The sequence below is a fragment of the Lissotriton helveticus genome, chromosome 1_1, assembly GCF_964261635.1.
Source record: "Lissotriton helveticus chromosome 1_1, aLisHel1.1, whole genome shotgun sequence".
In the NCBI taxonomy this organism is placed as follows: Eukaryota; Metazoa; Chordata; class Amphibia; order Caudata; family Salamandridae; genus Lissotriton; species Lissotriton helveticus.
This window is the reverse complement of record NC_136057.1, coordinates 1,339,288,965-1,339,308,033: the sequence shown is the minus strand read 5'-3', so window position 1 is coordinate 1,339,308,033 and position 19,069 is coordinate 1,339,288,965. Positions and strand designations below refer to the sequence as shown.

The following is a 19,069-nucleotide window of genomic DNA, read 5'->3' as shown; positions in this document are numbered from 1 at the left end:
AAGCTATTAATTTCGCTATTTTCAAAACCAACACATAAATATAAAATGTGTCATTTACAAGACCAATAGCTCAAACTTTCCTAATGCGAGACCTATTGCATTGCAAATGCTTGTTTTTTACTACTTTTATGTGTATAATTCAACTCCCATATGTTGTTGAGTTTATGTGTGAATTTATTGAGGTGTGGCGCCGCGGCCAGGGCGACTGACGCTGGAATCTGGGGATCAGGGTTTGATCCCCGGCTCCGGCGGCAGGTTAGCCCAGCACCATGTGACTCTGGGCAATAGCTCGCTTAATCTTCCCGACGGCCCCCAGCGCCTAGAGACCCTTACGGGTGATTGTGCGCTTTAAAAATGTGGATTATTATTATTATATTGTGGCTGTGCAAGTGGATGAATGCAAGAATGAGGTAGTGGGTGGATGAGTGAACGAACGCTTTAGCGCTAAGATGAGTGACAGGGTGCATGCATGATGACTTATTTAATAAGTAACCTATCATTAACTGAGCGAGGAGACACTTTAATTTCAAAGCCAGGCCCACAGGCATTGTCAGTGCCGTTTTCTCTTTTCTGTCAGCGTGTTGCTTTCGTTTATGAATCACGTCACCAAGGAAACTCCAGTGTTTGTCAATTGCTAGCCCGGCGGATATCACCCGATGTGAGGTGACATTTTCTCGTGTTCTGATTCGTCGGCTCACCCACCTCGGTCACTCCCGCAGGTGTCTTTCTGTGTGTAATCTACTTCCCAGAGTTTGCGCGTTCCGAGGGCAGACCGTGCTTGCTTCTCCTTGTGAATTTCAAGGTCGGGGCAAGAACCCTTGCTGTAAGGAGACATTTTTTTTAACTCGGGTTTCTCTTCTGCTTGTATGGTATGTCATCCGGTGTCCCCGTTTTGGAGTTAAACTAGGCAGAACCCTAGCGTTGCTTTACGCTGGAACCAGCAGTAGGTTGCAAATAGGGCGACTGACGCAATCCCGCTGGCTGCCCCTTTAGAGCTGATCTCAGCTGGACAACTTCTTCCCGCCTCCTTGTCTCCGCTAGTCTCTGCCGACCAGAGAGGGGTGGTAGCCAGTTAGTGGAGCAATCCAAGCCCCCTCCGATGGGTCCGCGCTGTCCACCTCTCTTCCTGCAGAAGATCCGTGCTCGGCTTCCCTGGCTGGTGAGCGGCGTTGATGGAGACGTAACCTGGCGCAAGGCGGCCGACGGATACCTCTGACACAGGCTGGGAGAGGAAAGCACCTGACGAGAGACCTTAAACCGCACAGCCATAGCAGCAGCGAGGTGAGAAGAGAGTCAAGAGACATAGTATGCCGCCTGGGCGCCGCCGCCGGTGAAAGAGAAGAAGAAGCGAGAGGAAGTTCGCCAGGAGAACCCTCTAAATACTCGTGAAAGGAGTGTGGAAATATAACTAGAAAGGGAAAATAAAACCTAGACGGGTCAAGACACTGAAACAACAGCAGAAAAGGACGGGAGGCGGTGAGAACAAACAGCAAGCACAAAATACCGAAGCAGACAGACTACCTACCTTAATATGAAGTAGCAAAGAGGGAGTCCCTTTGGACTGAAGTGCCCTAGGTTGACTTTACACACATGATTCATACCTAAGAAGTCCTTCAAAGAGAGACTGTAACACCTGAGAGGGGGCCGGCGTACACCGCAAGAAGAGAGCATGAGACAAGACCTCACTAAAGGTAGAAGCGCCATGTCGGGAGCCAATGCCAGCAGCCCAGGACAGGCTACAGGGCTGCTCCAAGAGTTCCCTGGCTTTAGCGGCATGCAAAAAGGCCAGGCTGGAGACAGCGAGAAACTGGCTCCTTCATGTGGTGAGTACCTTCTCTCTTCCTCTCATAACAGATAGCATCAAGAATTTGAAATGTGCATAACAAAATCAAATGTGTTTTGTTTTGAGATTGATTATTTGGCAAATATGGGTCTCATTCAGAAAGGGCAGAGGCCCGCAGTCATTTTTAGGTCTAGTCTACAGCATTGCTTTAGCAACGCTTGCTTGGCGAGATTATAGTAAGGCTTTCAAAAGTCTTCCCAAACTGCGGATTAGGTACAGTGCATGTGAGCCAGGCTCGCACACATCGCCAGCCACATCGCACATTGCACTCCATTGGACTGAGCCTCGGCATCAGACTTCAAAGTAATCCGCTCCCCTGCCCCCGCATCAGACTTCAAAGGAATGCGCTCCCCCCCCCGCCACAGCAATGCCGAGAGCTTGTTAAATAAACGTTCTCCTAAATGCATTGCAGCTTTCTTCAAAGGTACTGCAGTGTTTTTAAATGAACGTTCTCCTTATACCATATTTAGAAAGGCTGAAACTGTTGGAATTAATTAGCTTTCGTTGTATATCTTTGTTTAAGCACATTCACTTATTACACAAGCACTTTTTTGCAATAGGCACGGAGCACTTTGAGCTATGTGTGAGGCTCGGAAACAACCAAAGAAAAAAAAGCAGACAACCAGTGTTAGCGCAAATGTACCAGCTGTTTCCTTTGCTGACACACATCCCTACCCAAAGGAATAAGAGGTAATTTAGAAACTTTAGAGGCTGTCCCCTAAGCCATGCAGTTGTGTCACCAACCAGAGCGCTGACAACTTGTGCAACCTGAAATATCGCAAGACATTCCACAAAGCCATAAATGTCTCCAAGCTTCAGCTTCTCACTGCCTAACAGCAGATAGGTCACAGAGTACATCTGTTCATGCTGCTGTTTCACCCGACTTACAAATGACGTCTGAGATGGAGTTTTCATTTTTGTTTCCCAGTCCACCAATTGGGGACCTTGTGACATTTCCAGCCCTTTGATGCTTACTTCCTGACACTCTAACCACTGCTCAGACGCTCTAAGCTATTCTGAGACTCGTGGTATCTGAGACGCGCCCGTAAGGTTCCCCTGCACCAGTGCCTGGCAGTGTCAATCATGAGGTTTTTGAACGTTGTGATGAGTCAGCATTACTCGGAAGCCCGTCCACTGGTTTCCTGTCTTACCCCAAAGGGGGTCCATTTCTCAAAAGCTTGACTCAGAAATGCAAGTAATATCTTGAGCGAAGAAAAGTGGGAGCATTCCTCCGCTCACCGCAGTCGATACCTAAGGCATTTAGACGCCATTTCTAGTAAGAGATTGCTAGCGCTGAGGCGAGAGATATTATTCTGTGTGTTCAACCAACCTCATGTAATTTCAAACTGAAATTCTTAAAACATGGGAGGAATAGACATTTTCTATGGGCAGTGTTTAACATTTCCAGCCCAATTAACGAGTTACAGCAAAGAAAAAAAAACATAATAGTTTGGCTCGACTATAGCCTCAGAATTTGTAAACGTCTTTCGACTTATTCTCATAGATCATTTGTATAATTTTCTTTTGCTAGTATTGTGAACTGCTTGTGGTTTGTGAAGTTCCAATGGCTTGTCCCTTGTTTCCTCAGTGTAATCCAGTCGTGATATATGCTGGCTACTGTCCAAAAAGTACCATCCAGCCAAAACTATAAGACAAATTCTCTGCATAGGAAGAAGAAACAGGCCTTGAGATAGTGGTACATTTTTCTTTCACTCCAAGCATCAGGATAGCTCAGTAGGGGCATGTGCCTACTGTGATTCTGTACGCAACAGCAGCTGGTCACTGGTTCAGATATTCATGCGTCAAATCAGCTTTTTACCCTCTGAAGAATGGCGAGCACCTTCAGGTGCAGTGCTACATCTTATGAAACCTCTTACTTCCCCCAGGGCCCACAACCTGTAAAACACTTTCTAAAATACCGCAAGGAGGTGGGTGAATACCGTTGTGCCCAGGGGTAGCCGCTGTACCGGTGAAGAAAACATGAAAGAGGAAAGGTGCATTGATATGGAATTATTAGAATGTTTTGCTGCTCCCAATATCTTTTGGAAGCAGAATACACAGAGGTGTAGCCAGGGTACATGAGGCCCTAGAGTAAACAAGTAAAATTTAATAATAATCAGACTTCGTTGCAACCTTCAGGCCTATGGGTCCTGGTGCCGCTGCACCTACTGCACCATTGATATCCATCCATGTGCCTGAGAATACCATGAGGCTGTCTGTGTTGGAAGTTATATATTAAACCAATAAAATAATACCAGTTGATACTGGGGCATCACATGACCGTAGTAACTAGATCCTTAAATGCTTGTCTGTCCTTTTTACGGTGCTGGTTAGATCGAAATGCACAGATCATTTCCCTGTGTGAAGACACAAAGGGCTAACACCACAAACTGCATATAGTAACTTAGATGGGTCCAAGGGCACACAGATGCTCCTCCGTGCAAAAACGGGCAATAATCCAGGTGACTGCGGAATTTTGCACTAATGCTTGAAATTAGAGCAAAAAGTGTAGTTAATGTGTCAATGTATGTTTCATTGGTTTTGTATGCCTTGTTATTTAACCCTTTCACTTTTTACAATTTTCGCTCCCTGTCACTCCCTGCTGAAAATGTGTGGGTAGAACGAAAGCAAAATACAGCCATTAATACATGTGCTCAGCTATACATTGCAGATATTTTTAAAGCAAAGGCAAGTACCAATGCATTTGTTTACCACTAGCATCAAGCTCTACTTTAATGTTGTTTGGCGAGATTATAGTAAGGCTTTCAAAAGTCTACCCAAACTACGGATTGGGTACAGTGCATGTGAGCCAGGCGTGTGCACATCACCAGCCACATCGCACATCGCACACCGTACACCATTTGTCTGAGCCTCGGCATCAGACTTCAAAGGAATCTGCTCCCCCGCCCCCGCATCAGACTTCAAAGGAATGTTCTCCCCTGCCCCGCCACAGCAATGCTGAGAGATTGTTAAATAAACGTTCTCCTAAATGCATTGTAGCTTTCTCCAAAGGTACTGCAGTGGTTTTAAATAAATGTTCTCTTTATACCATATTTAGAAAGGCTGAAACTGTTGGAATTCATTAGCTTTCGTTGTATATCTTTGTATAAGCACATTCACTTATTACACAAGCACTTTTTGCAATAGGCACGGAGCACTTTGAGCTATATTACTTATAAAGCTAAGTGAACTATCGTAAGACAAGCAATGTATGTTTTGGGTGTGTACATTTGTGAATAATTTGAGCAGAATTAATTTACCTTTGAGGAAATTGCTTTGCCAGCCTCTCCCCAAGTACTTGGAGCATAATTAATAGATTCGACAGAACAGAATGTGTTTATATGTGCACAAGCTAGGAGGTCATATTGTTTGTCTGCTCCCTCCTCACCTCAGGGCCGTACACTTTCCACGTGCACCCACGTCCCGTGACCCCACTCAGCCACACGCACTCCACGTGGTCCCTGCACAGTCACTCACACGCCACAGGGCCCTGCAAACTTCCACATTTTATGCCTGACAGAAAAAAAACGAGCCGCCCACCTTTCGTGCAGCCCTGAGCACATATGTACTTCTCGTGTCACCCGGAAAAAGTGACCCAAACAACCAGGAAACATACGGTTCCTCCCCACGCCTGACTCATGCAATAATTGAGATAAAACAATGCATTTTCAAACCCCTCGTTGCATACTCCAGCAGTCGGGCTTTCCTGTTGGCTACTGGCTTGGCATGAGTAATGGACTGGGCCCAAAAAGTTTCCAGAGGGTTGGCATTGATCTTGTCAGCTCTTGCCTAATGTCGGAACTTTCAGTCAGCTTGATGACGTGGTATTGGTGACCCCCCCCAATTCAACTCAGCGTGCCCTGCGCCGTCCGCACAGGTCTGCTGACATAGGAACCCGTTTCTGAGGGCGTCAAGAGTGTTCATATCAACAGCCTTGATGCCAGGCGTTGCATTCCCACTTTTTAACCTTGTTAAATAAACGTTCTCCTAAATGCATTGCAGCTTTCTTCAAAGGTGCTGCAGTGTTTTTAAATAAACTATCACCTAAATGCATTGCAGCTTTCTTCAAAAAACGTTCGCTCAAATGTATTGCAGCTTTCTTAAATACATTTTCACAGGTATTGCAACATTTTAAATTAAATGTTTTCTCAAATCTATTGCAGAGTTCTTAAATAAACTTTCTCTCAAATGTATTTCAGTGATTGCAGCGTTTTAAAATACACTTTCTGTCTCTTTACCACTCTTGTTTCATCCTTCACTCCTTTTTTTCTCCTTTCATCCTTCCTGTTCTCCACTCACCTCATTTTCTCCCTCTTCTCTGTATCTTAGGATCTACCAGTCTCCCTTTCTCTCCGTCTATAATTTTCCTTCCTCAGATCTTTGTCTGGCCCTTCTACATCCCTTCACACATATCACAATGTTTCTTCTTTCCTTTCGTTGTATCTCCCACACCCTTCTCTTTCTCCTCGCCATAGCTACGTAGCGCACTTTTCATTCACTTTCCTTTCGCAGCTTTCTTGTCACTCTTCCTTTTATTCTCTTTCATAGCTCTCACTTACCCACCTCTTTCTGTTCTCCCCGTCTCTCCCACCCTTCCATGTTTCATTCTTTCTTCTTGCCCACCTCGTCGCACTCTTCTCTTTCCTCGCATATCTCTCTGACTCACTTTTACGTTTCCCTCTCACACATCGCTTCGTTAGTGGTAGGACGCGCTTTGTAAATGCAAATACTATCTTCAGCCACTCTTCCCTTTGTATCAAATCACTTTGCTCGCTTTCTTCTCTCCCATTCTTCATCTCCACTATCATATTTCTTGCAAGGTTCATGTTCGCCCTTCCTCTTTATTATTATCCGTGTTCCTATTTCTTGTTCTCCCCTTTCTCCACCCTTGAGCTCACACGTTTTTTCCATCCACTGTACCTTCTCTACCCTTGTCACTTTCCATATTTCCCTCTTCCTTATCTTCATTTTTGCTTTGACATTCTCCTCCTCTTGCTGTACTTTCACTCCTGCCACTCATCTTTTTTGTTCTCTCTTGTCTTCAGTTCTTCCTTTCATTCTGCCCCATATTTTACACACCGTCCCTCCTTTCTTAGCTTCCTCTTTATCTCTTTTTTCTCCCACTCGTTTTAGCCAGACTTTCCCTCTTTTTAATTTTCACTTTCTTCTCCCCATTTTCTGCCTGAAGCTAAGGTTAACAGGTCTGTCTGAATTCATGAAACCCAATAAAACAATAGCATTAAGGACATAAAGTAACTACAAGGTGTCTATTTATTTGTTTACAGTCCGTGTCATCTAATGGGCGCTGCACGCGAGCCCTCTTAAACGTCATTGTATCTTGAAAACGTAGGGACGTCAAAGTAACGCACGCTCTTGTGTATGCACTCTTGCTCTTAGTCTTGTTTCTGACTAGCTCCCTCTCTTATACACCTTTCTTCTCCTTCCCTCTTCTGCTTTGCCGTCTCCCTTCCACGACCATGCCACCTCTCCCCACCCTGTCCACTTTCCTCTCATCTTGACTCTCTCGCATTTACTGTATCCACCCCCTTTTCATCATGTCTTCTCCGCCTGCCCTCTACGCCACCCCCTGCTTTCCACAACTTCCCTATCCGCCACTCTCTCCCTCTCTACTTCCCGCTTTGCTTCTCTCTCCCTTGTCTGTCTCCTTTTTTTTCTCTCACTGCCTCTCGTATTCAGCCCTCCATACCACCACACCCACCACCACCACAACATCCACCACCACATCCACCACCACCACGTCCATCACGACCATATCCACAACCACCACGTCCACCACCACAACGTCCACCACCACCACATCCACCACCACTACGTCCACCACCACCACGTCCACCACCACCACACCCACCACCACACGTCCACAACCACCACGTCCACAACTACCACCATGTCCACCACATCCACCACCACGTCCACCACCACCATGTCCATCACCACCACCATGTCCACCACCACCACCACGGCCACCACCACGTCCACCACGAGGCCACTATCATGTCCAACACCACCACGTCTACCTCCACTACCACCACCATGTCCACCACAAAGTCCACCATGAAGTCCACCACCACATCCACCACTACATCCACCACATCCACCACCACCAAGTCCACCACCACCATGTCCACCACCATCACCACCACGTCCCCCACCACCACGTCCACCACCACGCCCACCACCACCACATCCACCACCACCACTTCCACCACCACCACCTCCACCATCACCACCACGTCCACCACCACGTCCACCAATGCCACGTCCACCACCACCACATCCACCACCACCATGTCCACCTTCACGTCCACCACCACCACGTCCACCTCCACCACGTCCACCACAACCACCACATCCACCACTACCACCACGTCCACCAGTACCGCATCCACCACCCCGCGTCCACCACCACCACATCCACCACCACCACCATGTCCACCACCACATCCACCACCACCACATCCACCACCACCACCACGTCCACCACATCCACGTCCACCACATCCACCTACACCACCACCACTACCACCACCACCACTACCACCACCACCACGTCCACCACCACCATGTCCACCACATCCACCACTACGCCCACCACCAGCATGTCCACCACCACTATGTCCACCACCACGACCATCACCACGTCCACCATGAGGCCACTACCACGTCCCCTACCACCACCACGTCGACCTCCACTACCACCACCACGTCCACCACCACGTCCACCACCAAGTCCACCACTACATCCACCCCCACCACAACCACGTCCACCACCACCACCACCACTACATCCACCACGTAAACCACCACCACGTCCACCACCACCACGTCCACCACACCCACCTACACCACCACCACGTCCACCACCACTACCACCACCACCACGGCCACCACCACGTCCACCACGAGGTCACCTCACTCTATCTATCGCCCTCGCTCTATCTATCTATCGCCCTCACTCTATCTGTCACACTCACTCTATCTATCTGTCGCCCTCACTCTATCTGTCGCCCTCACTCTATCTGTCGCCCTCACTCTTTCTATCGCCCTCACTCTATCTATCTATCTATCTATCGCCCTCACTCTACCTATCTATCGCACTCACTCTATCTATCTATCGCATCACCACAGCATCATTCAGCACCACCACAGCATCACTCAGGGGCATCACAACATCACTATGCGCTACCACAGCATCACTGAACGCCACAGCATCACTCGTCGCCACCACAACATCACTCAGCGCCACCACAACATCACTCAGCGCCACCACAGCATCAATCCGTGCAACCATTCAACAACAACTGGTTCAAATTTGTTCTCTCAATGTTTCAAGCGTTATTAAAAATGTCACAAAAAGATGTTAATATTTCACTTCTGTTCTTGTATTTTCATCACAATAAAATACACTGAACATAATCTTCACAAAAGTTATTTACAAAAGTTTAAGCTATTGCCATTATAAATTACAATAGCTTTTATTTAAGTATTAATTATTTAAAAAAAATAAAAGCCATTGTTATTTGTAATATCAATACATCTAAGTCACATAAATACAACACATATTGCATTACAAATGCTACAGGTGTCACATTTGCGAAAGTTAAAACTATTGGCATTGTAAATGACAAAGCTATTAATTTCGCTATTTTCAAAAACAACGCATAAACAAAAAAAATGACATTTACAATACCAATAGCTCAAACTTTCCTAATGCGAGACCTATTGCATTGTAAATGCTTGTTCATTTTCGGTTGAGACTACTAAACAGCGCATGCTCTGGCTGTTGCAAGATATTTTGCCCCAGATTTACAAGACTCTCACACAAAGCAGCGCAGCACCCAAAGTTGCTGCCCTACATTGCAAGAGCGAGAGAGAGGGAGGGAAAGCATTTCATCTACAGAGATATGGCCCTCTCCCCGCCTCTCAGGCTGCCGAGCTCCCACTGCACACCTTTTGCACCATAGTGCAAGGGTGTCTGCTTGAGTCTACCATGTGTTGTGTACTGACTAGAAGGGTACCCCTTCAGTACAAATTACTATGCCTACATGAACTGTAAAACCTTTCCCACTTTGTATGTTTGCTATACAGTGCAGCACACATGCAAAGTCAGAATACAAAGGGGAAATACATGTATTTCTAATTTTAATGCCTGCTTCAAAGTGGCATTATTTTGTGGTGCAAAACTCTGCCCGCTATTGTTCGTAGATTAGGTTTTGTTTCAAAAGAAGGATTGATGATAGTGCAGGAACGCCCATGTATCTGATATAACGCCCCTCTAACACAGAGTAACGCAAAGCAGAGCAAAGCACTGCTTTGCATTACTATTAGACACATTTCCAGCACAAGATAAGATTTGCGCTGGAGAGTAAAGACAACAAAAAATGTTTTGCATAGGTTTTTGTCTCTTTCGTGACGCAAACCCAGTGCAAAAGGTTTGTAAATCTGGCCCTCTATGGCTTACCAAGAACACAGAGGCCCTGTGGCGGGGTGCTGCATGCCCCTCCCCCTTTATAATATGGCCAGACCCCGAAAGATGGGGTCCCCAGGGTTGGCTGCATGCGAGGGAGTTGGCTGCAGGTCCTGCAGGCAGCTCCCCATGCACACAGACTTTGGCACTGCAGTCGAATTAATGCATAGTAATTAAATATTAGCTTCACATCCCTGTAACCTTTTGTTCTTTTCAATGAAAAAAATAATATATATATATAGACCTTCGAAATACACACACATATATATATATATATATATATATATATATATATATATATAGATATATATATATATATTTCACAAGATCGTGTTAACACCAAGCTAGAACACGATAGCAAAGGACACACCAGAAGTTTGTGCAGCAATCGGAGATTTATTCTTCGATGGTCTTACAGGCAAACAATACTCGACGCGTTTCAGTGCAGACGCACCTTAGTCATGAGTAATGGATCTACAGGTGCAAACGTTTTAAATACCATGCGACACTTGTGAAAAAGTGATGTGTCCTTTGCTATCGTGTTCTAGCTTGGTGTTAACACGATCTTGTGAAATTTGAAGAGGCTGCCTGCCTCGCAACGGACCGCCTTCACTAAGCGGCTGGGAAAGGCGCCGCGGACGCTTGCGCTCGCTTGTGGGATTTATATATATATATATATATATATATATATATATATACAGCGCACACAACAGCAGCATCTTGGGGCAGATTTATGAAGGCCTTGCGCCTCCGATGCGTCATTTTTAACATGGGAAAAAGTGACGCACCGGCGGCGCAAGGCCTTCATAAATCTGCCCCCTTGTGCGCACGCCAGCTTCCTGCTTTTGGAGATTGTTCGATGCGCCTAACACGTTTCAGTGCTCTCGCACCTTGTTAACAGGCATTTGGATTTCAGTGCGGCAATATTGAAAAGACTGCTCCCTTCGGCATTTACTTGTATTGTACTTCCCTCTGGTGGGCGTTAACATTCGTTCTCTTTCGTGTTGCATGCCGGTTTATGTCGTTTTTGTCTACTTATATCACCTAGAAGGTCCGCATCTGAAACTTAATTATCCATATTGTTACAGCCCTCCAGTGGGCTCTCTCATTACAGACCGCTGGCAATTGATGGCTTGGGCTCTGCTGTTCCTTTCCAGCACACGGATAAGTCCAGGCTGTAGCTCCCTTGTCTTTACACACTAAATTCTTCATGTTTGCATCATTTCTGCACACCCCCCCCCCCTATTATTTGGGAAAAACTGTGAGGGTGTAATAATTGTCACACAGCTTTTAGTTTTGATTCCTGTGTAAACTCTTGTTTGCACTCTGAAGGGATTGCTCTCATAAGCTGGTAATGTCTGTATTTATGGCATAATGATGGCATGGTCAAATGTTTCAATATCTCCTGAACATGATATTCAATTAGGTTTGATTTTGTAATACTTGTGAGTGTACTTCCATCTTAAAGTGCTGTGTGTTTGATTATGTGCTTCTGTGAATTGCTTGATGAATCGATTAAATCCTCTTGATGAGGATGAATTGCTGGGAGATATGCACCAGTTTATTGACACCTATTTTTGTTTTATTGTTCTAAAATGTTTATATTCGTAAATATTGTAAGTGCATATTCTTTTCCCACCTATCTCAGTGAGTCGTTTTGAACTGCCCACCCATACTAGAAACAATACTGATAATCCGGGAGACATAGCAGACCCTTAAGGAGCCATTTTTAAGCACTTTTTTCTTTTGATGTTTTTGATTCTTTGGTTTTGGTTTTAGTAATGTGGCTGCACTTTGACAACATCATGATCATGATTGGAATTGTTTTATATACTTACACTGTTATGAGCTGTGATTCTTATTTTTAATCTTGTATTCATTTATAGTGTTTATGCACTGTGCACTTTTCTGGTTCAAAGAACCGAAATGAAGGTGGATTGCTCGAATTTGTATCCCTTACTGTATGTAATTAAGGCCTAAGTTGGATGTTTCACAACTGCTCTTTATCCAATTGTTTAACATAACAGCTCTCATGTGCCATGTCCTTCTCTTACAGTTCACCAGATACGTGGGAAGTGGAAAACTGTATGTTGTTGCCTCTTCATTTTCATTTGTCTAGTCATCACATCAGGTAAGAATTGTAATAGTCAAGTTCTGTTTCTTTCCCTTCAACAGTTACATCAACACATCATGGAATTTCGAAACTCCTTCTGTGTTTCTGTTGTCCTTTTCATTGTCACTCCCCCACCTTTCAAGTTATTCCCTAAAGTGTAAGTAGTCCTGGGTTTCAGAAGGATCACTCCTTCCTTGAATGGAAGCGAGGAGAGGGATTCTCATATTGCACACACTGTGTATCCCCTATGCCTTCCTCAACTCCGAACTCTTTTGCGACTACAGTGAGACTCATGGGTTTTCTTGTGCCTCGATGCAATCTCTCTTTCATCCCTAGCATTACTGGGTGATCTGAGTGGTGAGGTCTGTAAGACATATGTGCACATTGCAATACACTTCAAAGGACAAAATGTGTAATTTGACACACAGGGCCAACTAGGAGCACAGCACTTGAGGGAGCATTGAGGAGTGAGGGAGCCCTTTACTTGCCAAGGCAAGGGCAGGCGGTAATGCTTGTGAACTAACATTGGAAAAGCTAACAGGTCCTGCCTTTCGGCTGCAGATCTATTGGCTTTGCTAGTGCCTTTTGCCGATACGAAGCAAGAGGGCTTGTACAGATGCATGCTTCATCTCACATGAGGGCAAGAAAACAAAAGACACACAATTGATGGACGGAATGCAGAACAAATCAAAACATTCACCCCCAGTCAAGAGATCTGGGTTAAATCCATCATTCTTTTGCTCAGCATGCCACCCCAGTTTAGACCGGGCCATATGCAAGTCAGTCTTGACCCTGTGCCTTATGGGAACAGTCCTGCCCAAACTGCCAAGCCAGGTCCTCCCTGGACCGGAAACAAGCATCCTAGGACCGGTTTCAGGGTTTCACCCCTCTTCAGCCAGGATAGCTTGATTTCAGTGGCACAGTGAGCCCAGGACCCACGTCTTGGCATACCTGGCGCACTTAGGGTGAGAAAGCAAAAGACACACAATTGATGGACGTAATGCAGAACAAATTAAAACATTCACCCCAGTCAAGAGATCTGGGTTAAATCCATTATTATTTTGCTCACCATGCCACCCCAGTTTAGACCTGGTCATATGAAAATCAGTCTTGACCCTGTGCCTCATGGGAACAGTCCAGGCCGAACTGCCAAGCCAGGTCCTTCCTGGACCGGAAACAAGCATCCTAGGACCAGTTTCAGGGTTTCACCCCTCTTCAGCCAGGATAGCTTGATTCCAGTTGCACAGTGAGCCCAGGACCCACGTCTGGGCACACCTGGTGCACTTAGGGCGAGAAAGCAAAAGACACACAATTGATGGACGGAATACAGAACAAATAAAAACATTCACCCCCAGTCTAAAGATCTGGGTTATATCCATCATTCTTTTGCTCACCATGCCACCCCAGTTTAGACCTGGCCATATGCAAATCAGTCTTGACCCTGTGCCTCATGGGAACAGTCCAGCCCAAACTGCCAAGCCAGGTCCTCCCTGGACCGGAAACACGCATCCTAGGACTGGTTTCGGGGTTTCAACCCTCTTCAGCTAGGATAACTTGATTCCAGTGGCACAGTGAGCCCAGGACCCATGTCTGGGCATAACTAGGGCACTTAGACATGAGACATGACGCTACGGTGTCCCAGCATGATGAAGTAAACACACACATGCATCATCATGAAGCTCGTGCATAAGGCATGATGTGGCCTCCATTAAAAAAATGTTATTTACCATTCCCAGTTAACAAACACCAATCTTGGAGCAGTATATCAAAAAAAATATTTAAATGTGTGCAAAAGTGCAATTTGAAAATGAGCAGACTGGCAGCAAAGTGCATTCAACGAAGCCTCCAAAAATCTTTTAAAACGTTTTTTTTTCTTTCTTATTTTGAAAAATAATGCAAAGACTTTGACAGAAGAGTGGATAGGCAACAGAGGGTGGGGAGAGAAGTCACAAGAGGGCTGGGGGGACGAAGAAACTTGAGATTGAAAGGAAACAATAGAGGACCTTGAAAAGGGGAGGGAAAATAAAGAAATAAAGTAAAAACAGCCAGACACCCTGGTGTGGGGGAAGCAATGCACCAGCGGGGCAGGGGATGGAGGAAGCAATATAGAGTATGTGGGGGATATGAAGTTGAGGATGGGAGCAGCCACAAATGAGAGAGCAAGAAAACATGCACCCCCATGGAGTGCTGAAAGAAAAGGAATAAAAAATTAGTTTCCTAAATGAGAGTAGTGGAAGTATTCAAGTCATACGGTCATAAGTATGGTAAAGAAATTATGCTCAAGCATGGACAAACACAAGTAGAGGAAGGAAAGCCAATGAGATTTACAAGAACTCCACCAAATGGTAAGCAATGGTCTAGCTCAAAGGACTCTGACAGTTGTTGGTATGGTATACAATTGCTCTTTGACAATAGACAATTAAAGACTGAAAGAGTATCCACAAACTAACAATTCCCATGAGGCACTCAGCGCTCTCGCCAGGTCTGAAATCTACTGAGTTCTGCATTTGTCTCCCTTGTTCATACAGTGGTCCATATGGCACCTGGCATTTGTGGTTAACATTTATTACCCGCCATTATCGCTGGCCGGTAAGATAGCACTGGCTAAAATGGTTGTTCTACCAAAGTTCTTGTATTTATTTGTTAATATACCGATCTCACTCACTGGACACTTTTTTAATTCCCTGAAATCACAGCTGGTTTCCTTGGTGTGGGCGGGGGGTCAGGCCAGAACCTCATGGGACCTTCTGACCCTCCGGCTGAGACAGGGTGACTTAGGAACCCCAGACATGCATCTATATGCATTATGTGCCCAGGCACAATTCTTGCACTATAGGGCACACCCGAACCCCTTCCAACCTCATGTGGTAGTTTAGACTGATGTGATGGCTCCCGTCCCGCTTAAGGTGGCACTATACCAAAAATCATGCCGCACTCGCAGAGATATAGACTCCTCTGGAGCATTATGTTGGGCATGGGACGAGCTGCGCAAAAGAGCAGGAGTTCTGGTGTTATAAGCCCCTTCCATTCCTCTGCCGCAAAACCCAATGTTGCCTTGTATACAGGATGGTGTGAGTAAGTCACTGACCTGAAAGATGAACCCCCCCCCATCCCACAGAAGCGGCTGAGGGTCAAGCTGTGAAGTATATGGAGCGGTCCCAGACCAAAAAACAGTAAACACTTAATCTTCAAACAGTTAAATAAGATCAAAATCAGAGAATAGTACAGGTTGACAGTGTTTTTATTTTCACTGAACCTAGAAGAACCGTATAATGGTTAAACATTCGCTGATATAAAGCACAAAATTTTTTTTAAGTGCGCCCACACGGGGGAGGGGGAAGAGTGCAGAGGGAGGGGGGGGTGATTCAATTAGTTAACATCACTAATCAAACAAATACATAAAGCACAAATCCACAAGTAGAAAGCATCATTTTCATTGATCCATGAATGAGAGATCAAGACAAACACATGTTAAATAAAACATTCTACATAAACCAGAGACTCCTGTAGTGATTATTAATATCAATCTTGGGGTGAGGAGTTCGTATAGGTAGAAGGTGGTCTACGTTTCGACCCAGTGGTGTAGGACATTGGATCCTTACTCGCGGGTCTTCATCAGGACGTGGGGGGGTGAAGGGGGAGGTGGGGCCAAATCCTAAATGTAATATGAAAAGATGCGCATTATTTTAAACGGTCTCAAAAGAGTCCCGCTGTGACATTTGCTGAGCTCTTTCTATATCATAAGCTGCATGCAGCAGGTGCATTCTTTGGGAGGGATTTCCAATGGCCCCTCCGCCTTTGCCTGCGCTGGAAAACTTGTTGAAATCCCCATCACCTCGTAAACTCATTACACTATTATATACAGACATGCAGAACACTGCCCCGTTGGTGATACCTAAATCCTTTAGATACTGGAATGACAAACTGTTGTAACTTCCCTTATCTCCCACTTCACTTTTCCCCCCTCTCCCGCTCTGCTCTATTGGTATGACCCGCGCTCCTGCCTGGAGTGCGAGATAGAATGTTGACGATTTATGAAGCCGCCAAGCTGGGAGCACCTGTTTAAGCCATTACTAATAAAGCTTACATTTGGAATCCACGTTGAGTAGTGATTTAATACTACATTTTGGCGACGAGGACGGGGAGCTGAGCCAGGGTCAGTTGGTGTTTCCCCCCTGGACTGATTTGATGCTTGGGCGGAGGAGAACTTTGAAAAAGGAGACTCACCCTGTGGGGATTGAAGAGTCGGAACAGCGGTTTGCTGGTAATGAAGGGGAGACAGTGCGTGAAGCAGATGATGTTGATTGAAGCGGACGACTTGTAGCGAAGGTGTTCCGTTCCTGGCTTCGAAGGGCGTCTCGTGGCACTGTAGTGGGTCCCCTCTGTGGAGCGGAAGGCTGTCATGCTGTATGCGTAAGCAATGAATTCAAGTGTGTGATAAGACGGGGCTGGTCTTTCACCGAGGAACCGCCGAGTCGTTGACAGGAAGTTCCGTTTTGCTATCGGGCGTGAGGAGGAGGACTCAGAAGCATAATATCCTCCAACGTGACAAGGTGCAAGTCGAGTGTCACACGTAAAGGCGGAGCGAGAAGGCAGGACGGCGTCAGTGAGGAGAACCTTACCCTTTCGTGTCGCAACTTCTCAGGCGATAGAAACTTCTAAGAGAAAGCGACGCGTAGAGCTCAGCGCACAGTGATACCGGAGCCATTTGCGCGCAGGAGCATGAGAAAATGAAGTAAGGCATAAGTCCCTATTAGTCACAGAACCGTACAGGTCTATGTGGTTAGACCTTGAAGCTGCGAGAGGTGAAGTGAGCGGAGCGTGTATTAAAGTCGCATGTGAAGCAACGCGAAAGGAACTGATTTGAGGTGAGCGACGATTATTCGAGGCATGAGTGAATGTCAGCGTTGGGATGATGCTTTCCCTGGACTCCCAGTAGTAATGGAGGCGTGTAATGGAAAATCCAGGAGAATCAAGTAGGATTCACATATTTATTTGAGGGAAGGAGATCAACCGTGGGGGACCCAGGCTGGACTGCATTATTGTGTTGAGCCTCTGAAATTCTGTGAGGCGCGTTGAGCGTAACATATGGTGCCGAAGTCTCATGATACTGTATAGAGGCAGTGCATGGCAGCTGTGTGAAGGAAAAAGGTTGGAAATAATATAATAAGCCAGTAGAACAGGGTGTGTAGCGAGTCTCTGTTCCTGTGAATGAAGACTATCTGTGCCAGCACATTGAGCGGTCTAAACTACCGAAGACGATCTGTGTGGGGAGTTTCCCTTCTCCCCCCTATAGCCACCTGTGAATTGGATCTGTGGCATCGCGTAGAAGTTGGAGAGAGGTGAGTTCTAAGGAACACAGGGTTCCGTATGGTGAAATTATTCGAAACAGCGGGTAGAAGCGGCAGAAGGATATCTCAGAAATGAGGCAGCGCTGGCTAGTGGTGTGAGGAGATTCAGAGGGAACTGAGGGAAACAGGCAAACATCAGGGCTCGGTGAAGTATAATAACCGCAGCAGTGTTGAAGCAGCGCAAGGAAAACTAAGAACAAAGGCAGTATCTTAAAGCGGTGTGTGTTCGGGAAAATATTGAGCTATTGTTTATGATGGTGAAGGAGATCAGCCAATCTGTATTACCCAGAATTGCAGGGAGCCTGTGAAACACGGTCAGGAGCGGTGAGCGGAACATAGTGAACAGTCAACCGTTGTAACTGAATGGTGGCAGTGACTTGTAACAGCGTGAGAAAAGAGCTGAGGAACAGGGGGTAGCGAACCTGGGCTCCTTTGATTGAAAATTACTGAGGCAGCGTCTTCGAGCTGTGGGAAATGTCGGAGAAGAGCAGGGAAGGAGTTTACCCCTGATGCCACGTGAGGAAAAGAACTGAGGCAGCGTAGTGAAGCTGTGTGAGGAATGAACAGAGGAACAAGGGGTGTAGCGTACCTGGATTCCTAGGAAAAAAAAAAAAGATATATACATCCACGGAAGCAGCGTCTTTAGAGATTTGAGACGTCTTAAGAGGATTATAGAAGGCGTTGAACCCTTGAAGCCACATTGAGAAATAGGTCTGAGGCAGTGCAATGATCTGCGGGTGGAGATGGCAAAGGAGAATATCAGGGTTCTGTGAAGTACACTAAACCGAAGCAGCGCGCAGAAGCAGCGTGAGGAAACCTCAGACCTGAGGTATAGTGTTTGGAAGTGGCGTGAAGAGATTGAAGAGATTCCAAAGGTACAGAGGAAGAGTGGTGAACCTCTAGGGTTCTGGGGAAGTTAAGAGGTATTGCAGTACACCAAACATGGAGTGGGGCCGAATGTACAATCTCCCTCCACCTGTACCGTTCATGGAGGAGGTTAATAAAAACATTGCTGAGTGGTGGGAGTGGAAAGTGTACTTTGAAAACTATTTGTCCGTCCTGGAGGAAGAGGTAGCATCTCTGCCACCGGAGGTTAAAGCGGAAATTCTACTCCACAGCTTAGGTAAGGGTGGAAGGAAGATGCATCACAATATGGAGAAGGCGTTCATGAAAAGTACCGACGGAAATAGGTATGAGAATATTCTGAACGTGTGGGATGAACATTATAAACAAGCCACAAGAGGAAAAGCTCAAAGGAATGAAAGTTTCGAGGA

At 46.0% G+C, this 19,069-nt stretch overlaps 1 protein-coding gene across 1 annotated transcript in view; it reads left to right on the top strand.

Moving 5' to 3' along the window:
- The first annotated feature begins 742 nt into the window (after window positions 1-742).
- Window positions 743-19,069, top strand: part of LOC144823810 (ultra-long-chain fatty acid omega-hydroxylase-like) — a 225,999-nt gene continuing 207,672 nt past the window's right edge. The window contains exons 1-2 of the mRNA XM_078682666.1: window positions 743-1,823; window positions 12,388-12,462. Coding sequence (XP_078538792.1) covers window positions 1,670-1,823; window positions 12,388-12,462 — 229 coding nt within the window. The 5' untranslated portion in view covers window positions 743-1,669. The remainder of the gene's footprint in view (window positions 1,824-12,387; window positions 12,463-19,069) is intronic.